Genomic DNA, 25,922 nt, shown 5'->3' with positions numbered 1-25,922 from the left:
GCCATGTGCAGATACTGAAGAAGGCAAATATTTTAAAAACACTGACACTGAAAATAATCTAGGTTTTGTGAAATTGTCCAGTATATACCTATATACCTGATGGTAGGGTTGGGTAAAAGAGTGAAGTATGGCGGGCCGAATCCGGCCATTTCTGTGTCCCGCGAGTGCTGGCAAAGAATATAATTTGCAACATACAATTCTATGCTGTGTTACGGAAGTAAGGTGTCCATGAACTGCGTGTCCCAGAATGCATTCCCATTTTATCCTCACACTGAAGGCATCCAGCTGCCAGTGGCACTCTAGCCAAGTGGTTGTAGCCATAAATATTAATAGTAGCAGTACAGGAAAAATAATGCTGAGGAAATTATGTAATATGATAACAAGCAGATACATTTATAGTCTTAAGTCTTACACTTTAAACTGGCCCTTTGAGGGGAACAATGTGGCCCAGGGTGAAACGCCCCTGCTTTACATCCATCCATCCATTGTCCGTAAACGCTTATCCTGATGGATCGCAGGGGGCTAGAGCCTTTCCCTGCAGGGTACACCCTGGATAAGTCGGCAGTTCATCGCAAGGTTGACACGTAGAGACAAATAACCGCTCATGCTTCACACCTACAGGCAATTTAAGTTTACCAATTAACCTATTATGCTGCACGTCTTTGGACTGTGAGAGGAAGTACCCGGCGCGACCCATGCGGTCACAGGGAGAACATGCAACTTTTAATGAAATCAGTCTGCGTCGTGGGTTGTCCAGAAAGAAACTTGTTGTTGGCGAGACAAATCCTCAGCTTGTCCCGAGTGGTGTGCAAATAGTGGGAGACAATTGATGCAGTATTGTTTCACACTATTATGACAAACATGAAGCAAAACTGATGAAGCGAAATGAGTAGGATACATGATGAGACGCTTGAAACTCCCAGTAAACATTGATTTGATGATATGCTAGGCGAAGTTGTCTTAAAAGTGAACTAAAGTTTGAAAGGGGAAGTTTGTTACATGTTGCCATTATGTACAGTTGTTGTTTCAACTGTATTTAATTAGTTAGGACCTGATTCATACTCACCTCTCAACCACATTGAGTTCTCCTCTGGCTAGACGCCTTTTGACCCGCAAATAACCAAATTAATGGTTAGTGGGATGTTGCTGTCCTGTCCATTAATGGGTGCCACAGACCTGTTAATGCTGTAGCAATTACCTGGTTCCTGACAGAGGTCAATCAAAGCTCTAAATGACGTAATGTCCCATCAAACTAATTAGGTTAGCTTGTTCTAATTTACCAGGCGCAGAAGGGGACGAAACACTAGACTGATCCAGACAACAGCAGCCTAATAAATGTCCAAAACACTGTTAGAAAAGCAGCCTGAAAAGTCTGACTCATTAGGGAGAAAAAAAATGATTTGCAAGCCACCTTTAGCAAAGGAATATTCGGTTGTTTATATTCAGATTTAGATTTTTAAACTCAAAATTCGCCGTCCACTTTACATAAGCCGTGCTATTGTTAATGGGGGACAGGACCATCAGTTTAAACTGCAGCACAGCCCTGTTCCAAATGTTACTCATCCTTGTCCTCTTTATACAACACAACTTTGTAAAATATGCAGAAAATTATGCATTACGAATATTGAAGCCAGAGGCACTGCCATACGTTTGATCTTTCATGACTTCCTCCAGCCCACATTCACACACATCTTCCCCTGTGTTTGAGGCTCCGCATGGCTTTAAAGAAGTTGTTGTCCTTTTATTGCGCTGTAAAGTCACGGACCAAATCTCCTCTCAGGAACACACGACTGTTTTTGTCCCCGTAGCGCGACTTTTGTCTTGAATTATGTTCCGTCTTTGCACCTTTGTTGCTGGACTTCAGCTCACTGTGAGACAAATGATTCTGGATCAAAACCATGAAAATTGTAAGAATGGTGTCATTTTCAGCCACCAGCTGTGGCAAGTTTTGTATAAATGCAAATGTCTCTCTTTGTTGTCATGTCATCATGCTAATTGTGTGGATGCCATGTCTGTGCTGGTAGCAAGAGTAGAAAATAACCACATGAGTATCCTTCATAAACTGGAGTCCTCCTCTGCAGAGATTCTGCCCTGTAATGCAAATATATACCAGCATGCTTTGTGAGGTACACTGTATTCATGCTACGTTGGAACAATGAGTAGAACAAAGTTATGACTTATTACCCTGACTGCTGGATTCATTGTCATATCAATACAGAAATGTATACTAAACAAACACTTTTTATGGTGTTACATATTTGTGTTTAAGGTTCATTAAATAATCTCTGTGGTTATACTCAGTGGTGGAATGTAACTAAGTATTCAAGTAAAATAATTAAGTACTTGTACTTAACTTGAGTATTTCCATTTATTCCATATTGCCACATCAACTCACTACATTTCTGAGGAAAATAGCGTCCTTTTTACTCCAGTGCATTTAGTTTTAAGCTTTAGTTTCTTTGCAAAGTTAAGTGAATGCAAACTATAAATCAACAAATAAATGATTATATATTGTTATGAATTAAGCGACCCATCAGTATATGAAGTCATTAGCTCCACCTTTACCAGCCAAATGAATGCATCAATAATTATAATCCAATAATACAAAAAATACATTATTTTTAAATGGGCTGTTCTGCACAGTGAGTTGTTTTACTTTGATCACTTTCTAAGTATATTTTAAAGCCAGTACTTTTGTACCTTTACTTAAGTAAGATTTTGATGAACAGGGTATTTTCACATTGTGGTGTTGCTACTTATACTAAAAGATCTAAATACTTCTTCTACCACTGACTATATTGTATATCTCTGTTCTGGTTGGTTGAATAATTGTAGCAGTGATTTTTATCTACACTGAACAGCTGGAAGTGGTGGCTTTGCAGACATTTTGGAACTGGTTTGTTGGCATGTGTGCATATTTTTTTCATCAGCTTGGAAGTCTGGTACTGCTAGTAAATATCCGGAAATATTTAATAGTTGTTATTACAGCACTGAGGCTGATGTGAACGTTTTTCTGCTCGGCTGCTGGTACTCAGTTTCTGTGTGATATCAGTATGAATGTGGCAAACCCTACAACCGACAAGTGTTTGCTTGGCTATACTATTAACCTTTATGATCACCTGCAGAATGCATGCTGTTCCACCTACCTGCCACATGTAAATCACAAAAATTATTACATTTGCAACAACCAGATAATGGCCACTTTAATGCAAATAGAAAAGGGGAGGTGAATGAATTCCCTCACATTTAGCTTGGCAGATGGTTACGCTAACCAAACACAGCAGTCAGAACCACAGCTAATAATATATTGTCACACTTCTGGCTATGTGCAAAAATGCTGTACCCACTAACATGTGGTTTTGTTAAATTGCAAGACATAAAGTCATCGTGGTACCCCCTTAGAAATGGGTTACATTTTGGATGAAGTTGTATGTCAGTATATGCTGAGGGTATATGTCATCTAAACATGAAAAACATACTTTTTAGCCAAATGTGACCCAGTTTTCACCTTGATCACCAAGTTAAAGCTCAGCTGGTGGTGTCAGCTTACAGAAACAGTTCATAAGTAAGTTAATTGATGCTAATTAAAGCTCTCTTGCTTCTATCTGCACAAGTTGTTTCTTTCAGTTTGCCTGTGAGGAAATTTCCAGCCCCCCCGCTGTCATACACACTCCTTCAGTGCTGGTGTCAGCAACAAAATTCAACAACAAAAACTAGATAGTCCAGAGGAACCCTCAGTGCAGCGCGGTGGTGAGCCGGAGCACAGATGCATCCAGCCGGCTCAGGGCGGCTCGGCCTTTGTAGTCCCAGCTCGAGCTGCTGCTGGCGGGCAGTGGCCTGAGCCTCTGCCTCTCTTTTGTAACTGTCCCTCAGCACACAGCTCCGGCCCTACCAGCGCGCTTTGACTCTGACAACATTTTATGAAATGTGAAGTGATCCAGGAGGTCCCCTGCGCGTACAAACTCGAAAGCTGTTTTGGCGAACTCAGATGTAGCAGCTCCAACGGCTGAGTGAGCAGGAGTGCGCTCCCCAGAGTCAGCGACTTGAACAACAGCCAAAGTCTCCAGTGGAGCTCCTTCACCCTCAGCTGAGGTGAGAACATGTCAGTGGATAGTGTAGAAGCAGAAGATGGCTGTGTAGTGATATACAGAGCATTTTTTATGATGACTGATACATAAAGTAGCTTACCTTCTTCCCCCGTTCTTTTTTCCATGATTTTCTCTCTGGCTGTTCATATGCATGTCTGAATATCATTTTAATTATTCACCATATTACTCATAAAGCCCTCACTGGCAACAGTAATTAAAATCTTTACATATTTTCAGCTATTGTTCATGGGGAAATGATTCATTAATCACATACCTGAAATAATGAACCTTAATTCTTTTTTTTTTGCCTGCTTGGTGATTAATGTAGCTGCGGATGCAAACACAAGTCTGGATAGCTGGGTTGCCAGGTTTGTGGCATAATATTTAGTCCTGTTTAGACCTTATCCATCTGTAGTGTTTTGGTGTGAGTTGCAGAGTTTTGGAAATATCAGCTGTAGAGATGTCTGCCTTCTCTCCAATATAAAATCTCCCACATGGGGTGGATTTTGTAAAGCCTTAAAGGTACACCATGGGGGATTTTCCTAAAAAAAAAAACAGCAATGCAAAAATAATCCCTCTCAAACATCACCTGTGACCCACCAGAGAGGTCGGTGCCTGCATCAGCACAGGCCCCACCCTCTGCCTGAACCTTCTTATTTTCTCATTATTTTGCTGTGCATGGGATCTGTTACCAGCCCAAAACATTGTTATTTGACATCCAGAGACTCACCCTCAATCTTTCTGGTGCTCTAACAAAAAGAACCTGACAACTCCAACTTATTACTTTAAATGTTATTATGGAACTTTTGCCCAGCGATGCCAAAAAATAAATTGCCTACCCCAGCTTTAATTTGCCCCTCATTTTCTGTCTTGAAGAGGTTAGCTATTGAGATACAAAATCCTGCTGCCTTTTTAAACTTTCATGTATTTTTTCTCTCTTTTGTTACGTTAGATTTCATTGATCAGCAGATACTTTGGACCAAAGTGACTTAAAATAAGTGCATTCAAACTGTATAGGCTAAAATCTACATGTCATGAAAAATTGGAAGTTTTTAAACAAACGACCAAAAGCTTGTTCAGTGCAGCAGTACAAGTGCTGAGTCCTGTTTTTCTGTAATGCTGAATCCTGGGATTTTCTGTCCATATTCTAAGATGGATTATAAGCGAATCTGCTCACCTCGTTTTAACAAACACAACATCCCTTCGTTTCCATGACTGGCCACTTCATTTTCCAGTTATATCTATGTAAATCTGTCTATTCAGCTGAGAGGAGGAAGGGTCGTTCTGCTCTTGACCTACATCCAGTTTCCAAGAGACAACGCATTTGCCCAACTAACAGACCTTGCAAGTGCTGATCAATTTAAACCGCACAGAGAAAATTAAAGGAATGAAACTTGTTCTTTGCCTTCAAACAGAAGATTTGTATATCTGCTTTGGGGAGAAAGAGCTGCTGTAGATTTTAGATTACAGTTTCTAAACTAAATTACAAGATAAACATTGGTTTCTCTGTTTGCTGTTCTGCTATAATGTGGAAATCTGGATGTCTTCACAACAAATTAATAAACTCTTATTTCCCTCTAGAAGACCAGAACAGTCCACTAATATAATATAATATAATATAATATAATAAAATATAATATAATTGTTCCTTTTATCAGAGTTGAGTGGTGCATTTGGTAAAATGTAAGGCAGTGGTGGGAAGGTCAACCACTTGTTTTCCTTTCCTTTCAATTAGAAAAATGCACTTATTCTGATTGTATGGCGGATGTTGGCCACTAAACACACACACACAAACACACATGCAGTCCTGTATAAGTGCATGTGTGCACACAAACACACACGCTCATTTCATTTCACTTCACTCCCCTTTTAATTTAAACCTTTATTGTCCTAGAAGGGATTTTTTTTTTTTTTTGTTTCTAGACGGGATTTATGATGAAAAAACATACAATAATAAAACCAATTAAGCAACACAAGGAAGCACACAGCATGTAATATACAGGCAAAAAACAAAAACACAACAGCGCCAGAGTCAATAGCTCCATATAGTACTATAAAAAGTTGATTATCAGTGGAAAATATGACAGTCTTGCACAGATACAAAGCTACATTGTTTTGTCTGCAAACTAAGCGATTACGCTGCAGTAAGGATAACGTAATCCCATATTAGTCTGCTCTTGAATTTTGGCTCTCTGAGATGTTACCCAGGGAGCTCATGCTGTCCTCGAAGGGCTGACCCGGGCAGTCAGGAGCAGCATCAGCTTTCCTCACCCATATGCTTCCCAAAGGTTGAGTCAGTTTTTCCTTCTGCACGCCAGTAACCTTCCTGGCCACTTTTCACCAAGCTCAGTCATCTGTTTTTATTGCTAAAGGCTGCTGGGCCAATAAGCTGCAATTCAAAAAGCTCAAAATTAGGCAATGAAACAACATTTAAAGGAGAATAAATAATATATTTACTGGACTACATCATAAAATTACCATATGTTAACGTTGAAATGAAATGAAAAATTCCATTTTAACCCTTTTAGATCACATCCCCAGTCAAATCTTGCACCTATTTAATAACATCAAATAATATGCAAAAAAGACATTTATTTTTATATCAAAATCAATGAAAATCTGTTCATTTTTTCTTACAGTAAAAAAGAATATTAAGCATTCTTACGTGAGCAAAAGCCAACCAGTTTCAACCAATGATATCATTAAAACCACCTGTCAATCAATGTTCAACTTTTAGCAGTACGGAGCTGAGATTCATTAGTTAGCGAGTTAGGGACACTGATACATCTGTGTGTCTTCCAAGATGGTCACCACCTCAAACACTTTTGTGTTTCACAAAAATACAGCGATTACGTGCCTGCTGGTTAGAATTTATTCACTCTGGGGAAAGTCGTATCTGCTCACATTATGCTCAAGGCATTTTACAGTGGACTGCTTCAGCGACTAGCTAACATTAGCTATGTGATGCATACAATACTTTTTGACTTGTACAAAAGCACAACTTTATGACCCTATTCCTTGGGTTGAAATTGGATCATATTTTATGGAGAGAATGCTCTCTGGTTTTCCCTCTGATGTCCTCTGGCTGCCCAGCTTCAACTCTGGGTCAGAGTTTCTGCTAACTTAGCTGCCGTTAGCAGGCAACAGAACCAGGCTCAGCAGCCTCCCAGTGAAAATGGCTGGACCGGGACTGAGCACAGCCAATGAAACTGGCAGCGGCCTGATGCTTTCCTGAGAATCCTGATAGCTTTACTTGTTGCTCAGTAACAAACCACAAACTTTTGTTAGCTTGGTTAGCTGCTCAGATAGGTCGCTGACTTTGCCACAGATGCCCGAGCTAAGCCCAGCAACAAACTACCTTTGTACTGTGGCCTACTGAGGTGGACTTCGGTTCCAGTCTCGCCCTGTTCACTGGGAGCTCTCAGTCCAGGAGGAGTCAGCCACTTCAATGAACTGCTGCGCTGTAGCTGTTTGTTGGGAGGCTGTTTTTACAGGGAACACATGCTGAAGCAAAGAGTTTATGAGTCATAAGTCATGAGTCATAAGAAATCATTAACAATCTTTTAGAAGAAGCCACAGAGCTCCAGCTCCAGAGTGTGTACCTTCAGAGCAGTGGGTTTTTGTTTTCAGGATAATGCACTTTTTATTAGTCCGACTTGCTATTTGGCCCGCAGTACTCATTTTTGAACACTAGGGTTTTCAATATTGCTCCTTTAAAGAGTGTGTTCACTGTAGGAGGAATGCTGCAGTGCCTCACTACAGAATGTAAAGCATGTCTGATTGTGTTTTTCTTAATACACAGTTTGCGATCAACAACAGATATTTGCAGTTGTCCGCCAATTCAATTTTCTTGCCTTTTATCACAGTCGGTTTCAGAAAAGGTTTTGACCTTGTCTGTAGTTTTTAAAGCAGCACAGTGGCGAATTTGCCACACCACAGGGACACGAAGTGATCAACATATCGGACGCGTCTATTTTCTCTCTTTTGCAAAAGATTAAAACTGACCTAACTTGACCCCAAAAACTTGATAAAAACGTCTATCTACATACTGGCTGCGGTTAGTCATTAGCGTTAAGAAAGTACAAGCTTGGAGAAAGAACATAACCCTCAGGGAGACGGAGGAAAAGAGATCTGTCAGTAAGAAAGTCATTTACAGGAGCTGCTCGGCGAGCGTGTGAGGCTGGAAAAAAAAAGCTGCAGAGGAGCTTCACTTCACAAGTCTTCACACTTCAGTCTTATCAAGCCAGTTAGAAGACATCGAAAATCAAATTAGTTACAGCCGACAGCTTTGTTTCAGTAAAAGTAATACATTTAAAGATACTGAGCTGAGCAAGACATCCAAAAATGTAGATTATTTGCTGCTTTTCTTCGTCCTTTTATCATATTTTTTTTCCTCTGAAGTAAGAATGTAAAACACAAAGTCAAAATGAAACACCCAGTTTCGCTAATTGGGTGTTAACACCGAACTCTGCGGCTCTAAGCACATTTTAGCCTCGTTAAAATCACTGTCTTGGTTTAGCTGCTGAACATGGGCAGCAAACAAAACCTGACGAGCCGAATGTACGCCGCATCAAACAACACAGACCTGAAGAAAACGAGTGGCTGGTGAGGAGAGCAGAACTGAAGAGACAGGTATTTTCCTCAGGTGTTGGTGTGAACGAAACGGGAGCAACAAGGAGAGAGATTAATGAAGTTAAATTAGACCAGGAAGACAGAAACTTCAGTGGGATTGTCAGGGTTGTTTTGATTTCATTTATAAGTTTTTCTGCCCTCAATAAGTCTGCAATTCTTTCATTTAAATTATGAGTAATATTATCATTTAAAGGTCCAGTGTGTGACATTTACAAGGATTTATTGGCAGAATGTGGCAGAAATGTTTTCATTAGTGTTTTCATTATGTAAGAATGAGCCCACGCAGGTCCCCTTACATGGGGACCGCCATGTTGCACCGCCATATTTGTCCAAACGGACAAACCAAACACTGGCTATAGTTTCCTGTCACCATAAATTTGGAGGGGGACAGTGAGACAAGGTGTTTGCAATCTGTAAGCTCACCACTAGATGCCACTAAATTCTACACACTGATCCTTTAATGAGATTTAAATTACAGGTGATACGCAGGGCTGGTACATGTACATCGTATAAAACTGATATATTTGTATATGAATTTATGTGCAATATTCATCATATTAAGGCTTTCATTGGAGGGTTGTTACGTTACCTTAAGGGCCTTTCAGACACAATGTGATAACAGCATCACTGCACTCTGAAACCCATTTTTTCCAATTGCTTTTTGTTGCATCAAGCAAAGCAGCTTGTTAGACATTTATGAACCAGATCGCCCCGCAAAGTTAAAATGGCTACTCTAAAAAATCTATCACGTGTAAGCCACACACTAAAAAAAAACAAACGTATGTTATTTAGTTTAGTTATTTCAATCAAACCCTGACTTTGAAACAAAACTGGCAATTAAACTTTGTAAGCAGAAAGCAATATGTATTTTTTTTATTTCTTTGCATATAATACTTTTTTTGTTTTTCAATTGTTTCTGAAGCTGTCTCACCACCACCCACAACTCATTCTATTTTTTTTCCAGCTTTGAGAAGCTGGATCATTTCCTTTGTGCAGTACAATGTGGGAGAATATTGTGCATCAACAGTAAACAGCACACTCCCTCAACACTCAAAAATCAACCGTATTTGTTATGCATGGTGGAGTTTGAACCCTCATGATGAATTTGTCCTCAAAGTAAAAGAAAATTCTTCTAAACCAATTATACATGTTAAAAAATAATTGTTGAAAATGTGAAAAGACGGAACTTTGTTGTACTGAACTGGAGTTTCTGTGTTGAGGAGTTTGTGGGCAGACATACAATCATGGCTCAGCCAGACGTATCCTAACACTTAATAAACTTTATAAATACATTAGCAATTAGCATTAGCAGTGCAAATGTGTGTGTGTTTTTTAAGGAACTTGCTTCATTGTATGTTATTTTTCCAAGATTAAAACCTTATTTTATGTACTTGGTGATTTTATTGATCATTCTTATTTGGCTGGGTGGGTCATAACTAATTTTTCTGTGGTGGGGCTGACTTAGACCACATATATATTATTTCTTTACATGGACTGGAACTAACAATTATATTTATAGTTAAATCATATCAATTGTTTGTTGATTTAGGGTTTCATGTCTAGTATGCAAGATGTCAGAAAAATACAAAAAATAACTCTTAAAAGTTCCCAGAGCCATCTTCAGTTTTTTTTGTTTGTCCAACCAACAATCCAAAACTGTACTGTGTCCACTTTACAACGACATGAAGGTGACAAAAGCAACAAATCCTCAGTTAGTGGAGTTAGTGGAACCAGTAAATGATGTCAGATTTGCTTGATAAACTACCATTATGAATGAATTGGCTATCAAAGCTGCTGCAGATTAATTTTCTGACAATTCTAATTATTTGACTAATTGTCTTGGCACTAAGAAAAATTGGTGTCAGACTCATGCTGCATATCACAGTGTCACACCTGCAGTTTAAACTGTTGTTCACATGGTTCTGGAGATTGAGGTGGAGACAAGACTCATCTTCATCTAAAATCTATCTGTAGTTCACGGGGTTTTGAAACTTTATATCATAATCTTGAGTTTATCTGGTCTGAGTTGCTTCTCAGCAGTTGTTTTCCCGACCAAAATCTTGTTGTAAAAACTGAGCTTGCAAGATGTAATCTGGCCTTTGGGAGGTTAGTATTTTTGCCTCACAACCAGGCATCTGAGAATTCGTCCTGTGGGTTTTGAAAAATTCATTCTCACTGTGGGTCAGGCAATTTCCTAAACTCTCCAACAAAACTCTCCCTCGGCTTCAGTTTTTTTTAAAAAAAGCAATGAGATTTTCACATGGCAACAAGGACAATACATCCTCTTATTTTGCTGCGCTGCAGTGCACTAAAGCTCCCAAAACTGTAATGTGTTTTAATTTGAGTTTACTGAGCAGCAATTTCCAAGCTATCCAGCAAGCCATGTTTAATGGACATCCAAACCCATCTTCAGTGGGCTAATGCAACCCAACGACATCTTTAATGACATAATGCAAACCAATGCCGTCTTTGATTAAATAATGCAAATGTAATGTTTCGTTCTGTAATAGAATAATGTAAGATAATTTCGTTACTTAATGGAATTATGGGAGCTGCAGTAATCACTTGTCTGATGAGCAAATGCTGACTGAAGGAGGAGATCCCTGCGGTAATGGCCGAGGATGGCGGCCACTCTGGGACCGGGGGGGGGGGGGGGGATTAAACAAGGTTGTCTGTGTTTCCCTTCTGCTTTTGTCACTGTCTTTCCGTTTGTCTCCATCTGTCCTCCGTCACATTTTCAGTCTGACTCGCTCGTCGTTTGTCTTTCTGTCCCCGGCCCCTCCCTGCCGCACAGCTCCCTCCGTCTGTCTCCTTATGGCCGCAGAGTTCAGGGAGATTCGTTTCCCGATTTTAAGAGACAAAAAGTTGGACATTTCCGACTTATGCAAACTGTGACGCACACACACACACACACACACACACACACACATAGACACACACACACACAGATAGAGTGCCCAGACCTCCACTGAAGGTCATGTCACAGATTGAATGTTCCCTACTTTTAAAGATAAATCAATCTTCCATTAATGGAGATTGTGTGTGTGTGTGTGTGTGTGTGTGTGTGTGTGTGTGTGTGTGTGTGTAGAAGCCTAAGAGTAAAATCCTGCATTACTACATCTGTGAACGTCTGTGAGGGCTTAAGATAAACTGCAGTATTAAAAGCTATGGATGTATGTGGGTTTGCGGATATGTGTGTGTTTGTTTGTATTTGTGTGTAACTGCGTGCGTGTGAAAGCGTGTGTGCGTTCACTCAGACACTCAGATTGCTGATCAATAGTTGTGATTGAAGGGCCCATTAGCCATCGGAAGCAATAGAGACAGCATCGCTCCACATGACAAACTCTACGAGAACACACACACACACAGATACACACACACTCACACAGACACACACACACACACCATACGACAGGTAACAAATTAAAAGCTTGAGTATGATGAATATATTCTCCATAAATACATTTTACGACTCATACTGTCTATGACTGTAATTCACCACTCCCACCTACACACTCTGATTTTTTTTTTGTACTCATACACACACCCCCCACACACACTTTGTATGCATTATGTTTTTTACGATCATCTCTAAGAGTCTGAAGTCAGGATTTACATTTACACAAGAGGAAAGGCGTAAGGAGGAGATGATTAAACAGTGTATGCGGCCACTTTGACGTGACCTGCAAACTTAAGCGTGTCCTGCTAACTAGCTTAGTATCTCCAACACAGTGTAGTAGCAGCTAACACATCAGCTTAACGAAGTTAGTAGATTGGTTTATGTAGATTAAAAAGTTAATGACCAGCACGTCCATTGTGTAGTATTTCCCCACTGCACCGTAAAAAGACAGCTCAAAATTTCAAGGCATCTTACTGCAATAGATTTTTGAGTTTTTAAAATACACAAACAAAAAAAGTTTTGTTGACCTATAATCTTTAGTTGAGATAATTTACTTTTCTTTGTTAAATAAACTTTAATCTTTTAGTCTACGTGCCAATGGTCTCAAGCATTTCTTCACCATGAACTCCAGACTTCTCACTGTTGCTATAAATCAACTCATGTCGTCCACCAGCCTCCTTGATCCACTTCTAGCATGCTTTTTAAAATCTGCTCTTAATTGTCTGTTGGACGACATCTTGTCAATAGTAAACTGTTCCCTCCAGACTGGTATTTTTCCTCATTGCATGAAAACTGCAGCTATTACACCACTTCTTAAAAAAGAACAATCTGGACCCTTTCAGAGCAAGATCATTGAGAAACTAGTACATCAGCAACTGAACTGTCATCTTAGAGATAATATTTATGATATATTCCAGCCTGGTTTCTGCAGGTTTCATAGCACAGAAACTGCTCTTTTGAAAGTCGTTTACAACAGAAGGATTAACAGACCTTTGCTCCGCCTTCGACACAGTGGATCATGGGACAAGCTAAGAAGCTGGGTGGATCTGCAAAACAGAAATGTCACTGTCACACTTGGGGACTTCCACTCGGACATGCATGAGTTATTGTGTGGAGTCCCACAGGGCTCCATTTTGGGTCCTCTCTTATTTAACCTGTATATACTTCCCCTTGGTTACATTATCAGCAAACATAACATCAGTTACCATAACTATGCAGATGACACCCAGGTTTTAATCTCACATTCAGCTAATTCCTTGGTCAATGACATGGAGGACATAAACGGCTGGATGGCAGCAAATTTCCTCTGGCTGAGCTGGGAAAGAAAACTGAGAATTTGGTTGCAGGTGCTAATGCTCAGAAACATCTGATGTCTGAGTACGTTGAGTCCAGAGGAGTACTCCATCAAGGTGGATAAAGGAAAAGCCCGGCTTAGGCTAAATTAAGTGAGAGGCCACTGCTAATGAGCCTATGATGCTTATAAATCAAATGGACATCCTGTAAAAGAGAGAAAGTTTTAAAGAGCAGCTGATTGTGTATTAATATGTAATAATATGAATTTTTAATGACTCATGTCCTGCAGCAAGGTGCATGGTTTTATCAAATTTGTAGGATACAGAAGTTTATTAACAAATAAAACCTTAAGTGGGCTTGTTAGTCTTTTCTGGTGTGAATTTTATGGCTTTTTTGCCTTTTTTGCTCCATAGTACAGCTGAAGATAGACAGGAAAATGAGGGATGAGAGTCCGGTCGGAATAGAATCCCTGCTGCTGTTGAGGCCTCAGTACAAGGGACGGGCACTCTACCAAGTGTGCTCTGGCACAGAAGGATACACAGTAGGCTCATATTATCTTTGCATTTACTGTCTGCCTTTCTTTCTCCAGTTGTCTCCTTCGCTTTGTTAATTGTGGCAATACTGGCCTTTGTTTCATGATGAACCCTCTATATTCTTCATATAGTTTAATCTGCAGGGTTCGTTTCACCACTGAGAAGACACCCACTCTTACTTTATCCTTCTTTTTGTGACATAGCATCCTCTTTTTGATAATCAACTGCTCTCATGTTCTCTGTGCACACTCTCAACGCAAGCTTGTTTTAGACTGGCTTGCGTTAGTGTTGATGAGACCAGGCTAAATTGTGTTCATGGAACGCCTTAAGCCTTGAGTGGAAGCTTCTCTTAAGCATAGATTTATTTATCAGCCTTGATGGAATACCCCTCTGATTACTGCATGTGACCAGATTAAAAACCAAGGAGTGACCAGGGACAGCAGACTTAGTTTCAACAATTGTATCAGCAGCATTTTTTAAGGTGAGAAGCACAGCTAGAATCAGAGGCCTTTTCTCCCAGTCTGACTCAGGAAAACTCATGCATGCATTTGTTATGAGCAGGCTGGATTATTGCAATTCTTTTTTTTATACAGGCCTTTCAATAAAAAAAATAATTCATAGGTTACAACTCATGCAGAATGCTTGGGTCTTAACCCGGACAAAAAGATTAGATCACGTAACTCCAGCTGTCCGAAATGTCCACTGTTTCACCTGTTGTTTTCTGAATTAGATTTAAAATCTTGCTCCTGGTCTACAAGGCACTGACTGGTTAAGCCTCACAGTACACCTCAGACATGTTGTCAGTTTATATGCCCAGACGATCTCTGCGGTCATAAGGTGGAAATCTCCATGTACCTACAGAGCACCCTCAAAGTCCACTGAAATGGCTTTCAGTATTTAAGCACCTAAAGAATGGAACAGTTTTACCTCCTGATGTCAGACTTGCTCCAACACTGGTCTCTTTTTAGACTGAACTAGAGACTTTAATTTTTGCGAAAGCATTTTCTTAAATGAACACTGCACTTATACAGTTTATGTATAGATCAATCCAGCAAAGTACCAGAAGTCACAAGCTGCCATTGCTGTGGTAGTGTCTCCCTCCAGTTTGAGTGTGAATTAATGCGAGCCATCATTAGAAGTTTACAATTTTCTACTTTTACCTTACTTTTTGTGTAATGTTACTTTTGACAACTATGTCTAGGAAGTTGGGAAAAACAATGTTTAACCTAATGAAATATTTTTTAGGTAGAAATTCATTTAGACAAAAAAAAAGAAAACCAAATATTTTCAAGTCATACTTTATTTTCATGATTAACAAGAGTGATGTAACTCAGTAGTAGGCCTGCTTGAGTTGCATGACATTATATTGCAACTTTTCAGTTACAGTTTTTTCAGTGATGGCCTTCTTTGTTTGCACATTTTGCCGTTTTAAATTGTTTTATGCAAAGTAATCTGAACTGATCTAATCTAATCTGAACAAAAGATTAGCATTTGGTAAAACCATTTTACAACTTTAAGTTTGAGTTAGGCTCAAAACTCAAACATTATAGTAGTAAGCTGCCTTGAAATTTTGAGTTTTCTCTAATGTTTCATTTTTATAGTGTGTGTGTGGATGCTTATGCAACTTATGCTAACATTATTAGCTCTGTCCTGATCTCTTTTGTTTTTTAGGGACCTAATTTAGTATCAATGGTAACATCTGTGTACACCCCGCTGTTTCACATCAATACTGATGCTGTGAAAAAGCTCTATTATGAAGTTGTCAAAAATGAGAGCATATTTGACAACTTTGAGGGCGTATTGTCTTTCAGTATCCTCCCCTTTCCTTTTCCAGCACCCCTTTGCTTCAGTTTTTCATCAATCTGTACACCACGCAGAGCTGTTTGTTTACACGAGTTGGTGACTGTCTTCCCGAATCATTTCCACAGATGCACAGTAATATCATGGAATAGTCCAGCGTATACTTGGAAACCTTTAGACCTCAAAAATAGGGAGGATTTTGATATTTAAAAAAAATGAGTTTCAGAGTTTCCTGCATTGTGGAAGAAGAATTAAAATAACCAAATAATAAGTACAATGCAACAGCATTTCTATGTTGAATACAGAATAATTCATCCTTCCTCTAAAAGAAAATTAGTGCGGCAGATTTGACAAAATGCAGGCCCCTTTCTTTTAAAAGTTTCCTGGGGTTTTCTGAGGACGTCTGGTTTAAACAGTAGACTTTTACAGTCAGGTAGGGCTTACATGCTCTGTGCAGTGCTACAAACAGATTGTGATAATTAAGAGGAATTAAAGGTGTGAAGATCTGTCAGAAATGAGGAGAAAAACAGAAGAACTGCGATCATGGGAGGAAATAGGGAGAGGGCGAGTCTCCTAGGAGAAACAGGAGGGTTGATAAGCATAGGCCAATGTAGTTGAGAAGCCCTGAGACACTGTATACACACAGAATTCAAGCATTCTGATGCCATTTTGGTCTATGGGGTTTTCGGAAAGACATAATTGGGAAAAAGTTTTAAAAAATAACAATAATTAATACATTTTTCTAACCATAAGGTTATGACGCCTTTCATATTTTCATGCCTGAGCCAATCGCCAAACATTTCCTAATGTTAATCCTCCCTCTGACTTCATAAGCGTTAAGGGTCAACTCCTAAAATGTGAATTTACAAAAGCATCATTACTAATAAATAATAGAAGCACCTATTCATTTAGCCCTTTACAGCCTCCAACACCATTAAGTAGAACGGAACACAACTGAACTTTGCTCACATGGATTGCTATAATAACACAAAATGAGGAGTTACAAGCAAGCAGGATGGGTCATTTTGCTTGTGAAGACCGGGAGTATTGACACCTTGCCTGTGTGCAAGCCTTGGCAGGACTCTGGCAACTGATAAACTTCAAGTCAGGCGAAGATGATGTTTTTGGCCAGCTTATGGAGCTAATGTTACAAATGATAAAATCTGCCAGAGAAGATGGGGAGCTCGGGGACACGCTGAAAAAAAAAAAAAAAAAAAAAATCCAGTCAGAGAATCCGTTCTGAGAAGACACTTTAATTTACAACGGTAAATTGAAAATTAACAGAGGAAAATATCTATCGTACTCAATTCAGCCCGTAAAATGAATGGCTGATAGCTGGAGACGAGACGCCGCTTTTGTCCAGCTGTCAAGGCCCGCTTGATTACAAAATTAGTGATAATTTCAAATGATAAATCTGCCAGTATTATTGTAAACTGAATATGTGCTCTGTGAAGGTCAGTTCACAGAAAAAAGATGTTGCATTTCGTCTTTGGTTATATTTTTACTTAAGGAGGAGAAAGAAATGTGATGCAGGAGGTCATATGTCATGGTTAGCATTTTATTTTTGTCCTGCATTTAATAATGTTGTTAATATATCCTTATTATATTCTTGTTTCCCTGTGAACAGCAACAACACTGCAGTCTTTCTATACTATATACTATACAGTGGATGACACTGATGAACACTTGTGACTTTTTAGTTTCTATAAAGATGTTTTGGTGATTATTCCATCACAGAGTCAGGAAATCCTGATTAATCCACATCTGCACCTTAAATCCTCAGAGTCTGTTTTCAGTTTTAAGAAAGGAGGAGAAAACTGGATTTTAAAAGAAGCACAATTGGCAATGCTACCTCCCTGTAGTATCATACTGTGGTTTGTTTGTTTTTCCTTTTTTAACTTAATCAGGGAGATTCTGCTCAGCTTGTGTTTTCTTCCAGTTCTTCACTTTCTATTAGCTGAGGATTTTCTGAGTTGTTCTCCTCCTGTATGTGTATCAGTAAGCTTTTGCAGCAGAAAACAAAAACTTTTGGATTCACGAGGACATAAGACGTTGGTTAAAACAGATCTGCTTCTTTAAACAAATCTGTGTGAAAATGCAGAGCCATATGTCTTCTTAATGGTACAGTGGTTCTTAAATAAAATCCAAATTAAACTTCTTCTTTTTCTCATTTTCTTCCTTTCTATCTGTCCACCTCTCTCTGTCTCTGCAGGAGGAAGGAGACTCCAGTTTCTACTGCGAGCTGTGTGATAAGCAGTACGTGAGACACCAACAGTACGACAACCACATCAACTCCTACGACCACCACCACAAGCAGGTGAGTCACGCCACCTTTACGCAGCACCCAGAGGTCTGCTCCATCCTGAGAGACAACACTTCAAACCCTCCTGACCAAGGTCATGGATTTATTACATCCCAGAGCCACGACGGGCTCTGTGCTCTGGTTTCTGTTCCACAAACTGTGGTCGACACAAATCACACAAACACACAACAATCAGCTCTAATGACCGCTGCAAACTTCCACTAACTGATTATATGACAGGTGAACACCCAACAAACAAAACTGTGATTTGTTTTTTCTGCATTTATGGTTTTATTTTTATTTTTTTTTCAAGCTTTTACTTTGTTGGCATATTGACATGAGCACAGCTAGGCAGCAACATATGGCTCAGTAATGCACTATAATAATGTGATTAAGTAAGGCGGAGTTTGGATTATTTGAAGCGGGGTTGTATGATGCACTTATAAATAGTCAGTGTGTTTCCTACAGTAGATCAGTCAACATCCCCGAGTTTGGAGAAGCAGCAGCAGAACCGGTGTAGGAAGCTAAAACAGGGTCAGCAAGAAGACTTTGGCCACCTAAAAAAATCAGTTTAAATGTACGCTATACAGTGGTGGACAAAGTACTTAACATCAGTACTTTAGTCAAAGTATAGATACTCCTGGTCAAATATTACTCAACTGCAAGTGAAAGTTGCTCAGTCAAAATTTTACTCAAGTTAAAGTAGCAGAGTTCTTGCTTTTAAAATACAAAAGGTACATTTTCTAATATCAGTACATTGCTGTATTGTTTTCATGATGCATTTACAGAACCTTGTAACTCTGAAACCACCTAATGATGCACTGACCACACTGCTACACAAAAACTTCAGTGCAATCAAAAACAAAAAGGACAGCTAGTTTTATTGAATCCCCCCCACACACCACCTTCCACCAAAAAGAAAAACAGCAGGGCTTTTTTTTTTTTTTATTCCCCACACATTCACTACGGGGGGTTGCAAGGTTCACTGTACAGTCTGTTACCACGAACAAACTACGTCTCTGCTTTCAAGAACTTGCCGTTCTGTTGAACTGCTTGGCTACACAGAAACACAGCGTGAGGCCAGTCGCATTTTAGAAAAGAAGAAACAGCAACAGCTGCTGTGCTTCACCTAAAGGTAACGAGTAACGACAACCTTCCTAGAAATGTAGTGGAGTCAAAAGTACAATATTAGTCTTTGAAATGTAGTGGAGTGAAAGTTATAAGTTTCCAAAAAAACAAATACTCAAGTAAAGTAGAGATACTCAAAAAATGTACTTAAGTGCAGTACTCTTCTTACTGTCCACCACTGACGCCATATTGAGAATATATTCACTTTGCCGTCAGATAGCATTTTATGATGGGAAATTGCCTTCATATAGGCCAAATATCATTCTCTCCCACCCAACCAACTCCGACAATTTTCACCTTTTTTTCCCGCCCCCCCTTTTTATGTTGTTGTTGTCTTCAGTGTTTTAGGTAGGGCTTCTGTTGTTGTTGTTATTTGTTTTGTTTGTTTGTTTTCCTTTCTTTTTCATTTTGTTTGTCTTTCTTTTTGTTGTTTTTGATATTTTGCACTGATATTTCTTTGTCATGTTTGTGTCTAGAATTACGGCTGTGCTGTGTTTTACCTCGCAGGACGCGGCAGTTGCTGGTCTACCGCTGCCTTGATTGGTTAGTTAGTTAGTTTCATTGTGTGACTTCTGTGTTGTAAACAGTTAGTTTGGATTCACTAAAGTCACACAGCAACAGAAACAAACTAACTGGTAGACCAGCAACTCCCGTGTTCTTCAAGGTAACATTACTGTTTTTGCAATAGGAGTCTGGTTGAGTGATAAAGAGCAATATCTGGATTATATATCTGCAGTTTCCCATCAAAAAAATTAAGCTAATATCTACACTAACAAAAGAACTAACTAACTCTGTGGTGTCTTAAGCTGTCTGTGCACAGGTCCATTTGGCTGTCTAATCCATCCCTTATATGGAGTGTCTGAAAATAGTCACACAGTCGCTATTTTGCTATTTACACCCAGACCCCTATGTTAGCTATAAAGACCAACGTAGCCTCTATAGAAAGGAGGTGGATGAGTGAGTTAAACCCTGGACTCTAACCTGCAAGACTAGTGTTCAAGTCCTTACCTGACAGAGAAGGATTTGAGTTGAATGTGACTCAAATTTCAGTCTCAGTTTAGTTAGGTTCATGAAACAAAACTACTTGGTTAGATTTAGGAAAAATGGGTTTGTTGGTGCCATGTGGCTATTTACATTCCAGGTGCAAATAGCATTGTGGGTTACTGACACTTGTGTGCTCGTAGCATCTGCCATCCTTATAATCAATCAATGAATCAGCAAATGAATGAGTATAACTGCTTTATGGCAAATTGGATTTTTAGATAATCTTTGAATCATTGTGTTAAAGAATTGTGATTTGTCAGCTATTTAATTTTACATTTTTAAGTATTATATTGATTAACAATTTCTTAATTTATATTCATAGAGATTTTCTATCATCTATCATATACTATGCAGGTTTTATTCATATTACAAACCTTTAAATTTACTTAAGGAAGAAGCAATCTGTCTTATATACCTGGCTAAAGAAGTATAATTTGATAAATTCTGAAAACTGACTGTGATGAAGACTTTTCCTTCTCTGTCTCTGGTGCCCGAGGGTGCTCTTTCCAGAACTTGTAGATTTAATTAAATCCTAAAATAAGTAAAACTCTTAATACTCTCGTCAGAAAAATACAAAAAATATTAATGATAGTTATCTAGGGCATCATTCCAGGTTAACATCAATGGTACATATTCGCTGATAGCATAATAACACACAGGTTATCAATTATGCACCCTGCTTATAAATGGAGGGACTTGTCATGTCTTTGTGAAATCCATTCTCCTTCTCTCATCATTTTTCTTTTTACAGCTTGATGTAGAAAGAGTTTGTTCCTCCATAGCGGGATGTGGAGGAGGGCGACTCTAAGAACTTGCAGCTGTTTGGGTGTTTACAAAATTATAGGTGCTGGGAGGAATGTATTTGCCGCAATTATCATTTGTTCACTTGGAAGCGATGAAAGAGGCATAATATTTTTCACAGTTAGCTGTGTGTCAGAGTTATTAGGTTTACTTGAGGATGCAGAGCATTTAGGGCATATTGTTGGAGACTGCAACACTTGCAGGAAATGGATTTTCAGGCAGTAATATTCTCCAGCCTGCACACACAGAGCTAAGCTGCCCGTCTTTTGGTTCACGGTCAGTCACGGTCCCATCTTCTTTTGGAAATGAAGTGGTTTGCGGAGGGGCTACGTCACCGGCACTTGATGTGCTGCTGCTGTGACGGATGCCACGACTCAGACTGAGAAAAAACAGCCATGCACAGTTTATCCTACACTGTGCAGCTTAAAGGAGCTGTGTGCTTTCAAATTGAATGTATAATTTATACGGTGAAATCAGGAAGGTGACACATTATTTGTTTTGTTAGCTCTGCATGCAGCACTCAGATCAGAGGGAAACAATGAGGGTAAAGTGTCGACCGTCTGCTCTGCTTTCTGACTGTTTACATTCACATCAGATGAACTGTATAGGAACTTTTGCCCTTTATGTAACACAGTTCCCTCTCATTAGCCCTTTAATCTCAAAGCTATTTTTATTCCAAATTAGGAAACCAAGTGGCACTGTCCTTATAAGGACTGTCCTTTGCAGTGGTGGACTGTGGACCACTGCCTGAGGGGCAGGGGCGATAAAAATAAAGAGGGCACCTCAATGGCAGTGGATCATGCTGCCCCCACTAAAAAAGGGCACCCCCACCAGAGGGCAAATTATTGCATTTTCTCCACTGGAAAAGCCCCGGAGAGTTCACTTTATCATGTTTTTGTGCATATTTGATCACCACAGAGAGCTTTTTATCATGTTTCAACTACCATAGGGGCATCCAAATGGACACGTCTGATGCCCCCACATCTAAAAAACATGATGATTTTTTTCAAGATAAATCATGGAATTGAGAATATATGTTTAATCAAAGCCAACTCCACTTTTGATGTAATTCACATATAAACACTTTTTGAAAGTTTGCTGCTGAATGGTGTGACCTGCATACGGTGGAATGAGTACTGAAAATCTGTAACGAGTACTGTTACATTGCTACAGTATTACTCAGTTAAAAGTACAAGTACTGGTGTCAGAAATATACTTAATAAAAGTACAAAGTATTTGTCTCTAAGTAATGTTTAACTGTTGGTGTTTTGTCTTCTCTCCAAGGTTGCAAATTTTATTTATTTCCTAATTTTTTATTTATTTTTTAAATTTTCTTCTCATTCTGAGTCTAAGTTTCAACAAATGGCTCCATCAGACAAAACAAATGTCAAATGAGGTGCAAATTACTGCCATGACAATTGATTAAATATTCATGAATATATTTTTAATTGGTTAAATTCTTAATGGCAATTATTTGATTGATGATTAATCATTAACATTCAAATGTGTGCTGCTGCTGCATTTTATATTATTTTTCCTTTTGTATGTCTTTCTATTTGTGATCAGATCACCTGATAGGCTACTAAAATGCAGACGAAAGGTTTGGATATTAGTTCAAATTGTACTCATTACTCATCTATGGTTTTAAAACTAAGTAATGCATAAATAAGTAAGAGTAAAAGTACAGACTTAAAAATCTACTCATAAAAGTACAGGTTCCCCCCAAAAAACCCAATTTAATTACAGTAATTTGAGTATTTGTAATTAATTGCTTCCACTCCTGCACATATGTCACAAGGTTGAACGCTCCAGTGCCGGGCCAGTCAACACATGTAGTGTGCGTCTGTGACAAGCACTTCATCACAGGTTAGATAAAGATGATAATCACTTTATTTGTATAGCAGCCTTCTAAAAGCAGAGTTTACAAAGTGCTTTGACAGACAGAGCAAAGGAGCAGGATACCCAGGAGGCAAAGTGACAACACAAAGCCAAAACAATGAGGCCAAATGGAAGCAAGACACAATCTAAAACTGAAGATGACATTAAAACATAGTAAAAAAAAAAAAAAATAAGAACAGGAAAACAAGTAAACATGTGAGTAAGAATAAATAGAAATAAAAACATGTCAGTAGGAATAAATAAAAAATAAAGGGATAAGAATGCAAAGACGACATCACAGGAAGTCGTCTAGTCAATATGAATAAAGATGGAATAGATAATAAGACAACATCACGTAATGTCAAGAATAAAGAAAAGTAAAATGGTTTGAACAACAAAATCACATAAAAGCAAGTCTATAAAAATGGGTTTTAAGAAGTGATTTAAAAGATGTAAGCCTGATCTCCTCAGGCAGGTTGATGCTGAGATGTTACTGAATAAATGACATGTGCCAACTGTGCTGGTAGATTCAAGCAAATCAGCAAACAGCCTTAGAGATTGTGTACATTAGGTTTTTACTGTGAAAAAAATATGGCCCCACTATGAACACGTGCCTTTAGAATGGAGTTTGGTTTAATGCACTGTCCACTTTAAAGACCGCTGGAAGAAATATAGTAAAACTTCATGTAAGAAGCACAACCTGCACTAAAAATACAGACAGCAGATCCACTCTGCTGTGCTCTGCACCATTCGATGAGGCCAGGCTGACCCCGCTCTGACTCCACCAGTGTTCCTTTGTATCAATCTGTACTGTGGAAACACTAAAAATGTAGCATTTAGTGTGTTTCAGGAATTTCCTACTGGAGAAGATAGAGCGCGTTTGTCAGGTTGCACCTGTCTATTTCACATCGCCAACTAATAAAATTCATATGACTTTGGTTTACAACTGTAATTCATGCTCATTGCACCAAGAGTCAGAATAATAAACAATATGCACACACAAACACCGTGCATACACCATTTCCCAGACACTAACTGTTATCTAGGCTGCAGAGCAGGCACACATGGTTTTCTACAGATAGCAGCAGGTGAAATGATAAAGTGGACTTGAAATTTAAGATGAGAGACTTGTTTGCCAAAATCACTGATATTAGCCTAAACAGCAGTCTGTAAAATGTCAATCCAAAGCCCCTTTTTTATTCACTTTAACCAGATTTTTATTTTCAAGCAATCACTTAACCATATTAATAATCTTTTTAGCTCTATATATTAATCACTGATCATCACTCTGATGTTAATGATGACTGACATTTCACCTGTGATGATTGTCCACAGGTAGGCATCATAAATTAGTGGTAGGGGCACTATAAATATCTACAGAGTGACAGCTGCCGGTGCTGTAGGAGAACCTCACCGGCGTGACGCAGTAAATCTACACTTCTTCTCCTTGTCATTGACGGGTTGAATGAGTGGTGCGGCGGGCAGAGGCATCAGTGTGTAAGGAGATGATTGAGGGTGTTTCTACATCTATTTATGGTGAACTGTGGGGGTGGAAACGAGCCTTGTACGTGTGCCAGGTTCCATGATGACTGAGGTTTGTAAAACAGAAGCACATGTGTGCTTGACTTCATAAATGTGACAAAATGAATACATATGCATATCTCTGACTTTGAATCTGTCGCCTGGTCGGTCAATGACATTTTCACTGTGTAACAGCATCAGCAAAGGAGGAACAAAGCTCATGGATCATGGATGTACTACCTCTCCTAGCACCGGCCCAGGGGCCAAATATATATGTGAAGTTAATAATAATCCTTTAATATTGTGTATCTGCTGCTCTTAAGAGTGATCTTATATTAATTTCTCATTATATATTTGTTTATTTATTCATACATAACACAGCCGCATAGTAAACGCTGCACAGAAGGTACAGTAACTCTACAGTACATTAAAATAAGTAAAGCAATTAAATTTGCGATGCAGGAGGGAGAGCACTTTTAAGTTTGCGTCCAGGGACCCATTGTCTCATTATCTGTCAATGCACTGGATGATATTTCATGTTTGAAGTGTGCAGTGTCTTAACAAACAAAATGATAACTCAGTGCTGCGGAAGCAATTCCCAAATGGCACAGTGTAGCATCAAATATTTAAAGGAATACATATGTTGAGCAGTTTTATAACTGCACGGGTTGGAGTGGATCATCTTGCTCACTATCTTGAGACTCTGAGCCTTTTCCAACCTTGTAATAAATGTTGCTTTACTACTCTGACAAAAAGGAGATACTATAAAACAAACTAAAAACAGCTAAAAAACCATCAGATCTAGAAATATTAATGTGATCAGCGAGGTCACTGTGTGAAGATCACGGGGTGAATCAATTATTCTCAGTGGCTGTGTTAAAACACCAGGAAAAAACACGCAAAATGACATTTTGAAGACCTTCCTTAAAGGTCATGCAGCTGTTATTACAATATAACCTTAATTTATGTGGGATATTTTCTCAGCCTGGGGGAGATCATGCAATAGGTCATGTGTTTGCATGTGATGAGGGGCCAGCGGGGCCAAAGCTACCGTGGGCAGCTAATCTCTCATACCACTGGACATCAGCCTGATATTTTTTGTGCACATTTATGACTGCATGTTCAAGGACCTCTCACGGTTGCAGTAATTCAGATTTTTTGAAAAACCTCTAAAAGCCTGTTTTATTGACTACTACTGTTTTATACTGACTGCTGACTCCTCACTCCTTCTCAATAGAGGACGCAAGTCATTAAGAACTGCTAGGCTGAAAACAAAGTCCACCAAGGCAAACCAAGTATTTTAATGGATGGTTTTTGAGCAACAGAAAAGGCCAAAATGTGTCCTGCAAGTTAGGCACAATTAGAGGTGAATAAATCCCAGTTTTCTCCACCTTGCATCTGCGCAGTCACGATATCGGAGCATTAGTGGTGTGCAGATAGGCTCTAAATCCTGAGTCTGCACATCTGCAAAAAGTCATCCGCCTGCAACTCACCCAGACATA

The 25,922-nt window shown here is 39.1% G+C and overlaps 1 protein-coding gene across 1 annotated transcript in view; it reads left to right on the top strand.

Moving 5' to 3' along the window:
- The window catches only part of LOC146315727 (uncharacterized), a 97,405-nt gene that overhangs the window by 53,633 nt on the left and 17,850 nt on the right, over positions 1-25,922 (top strand). The window contains exon 2 of the mRNA XM_084736073.1: positions 17,959-18,063. Coding sequence (XP_084592199.1) covers positions 17,959-18,063 — 105 coding nt within the window. The remainder of the gene's footprint in view (positions 1-17,958; positions 18,064-25,922) is intronic.

This window comes from Lutjanus erythropterus, chromosome 14, assembly GCF_056507025.1.
Source record: "Lutjanus erythropterus isolate fLutEry1 chromosome 14, fLutEry1.hap2, whole genome shotgun sequence".
In the NCBI taxonomy this organism is placed as follows: Eukaryota; Metazoa; Chordata; class Actinopteri; order Lutjaniformes; family Lutjanidae; genus Lutjanus; species Lutjanus erythropterus.
Note: the sequence above shows the minus strand (reverse complement) of the source record. Positions and strands in the feature narration are given on the sequence as shown.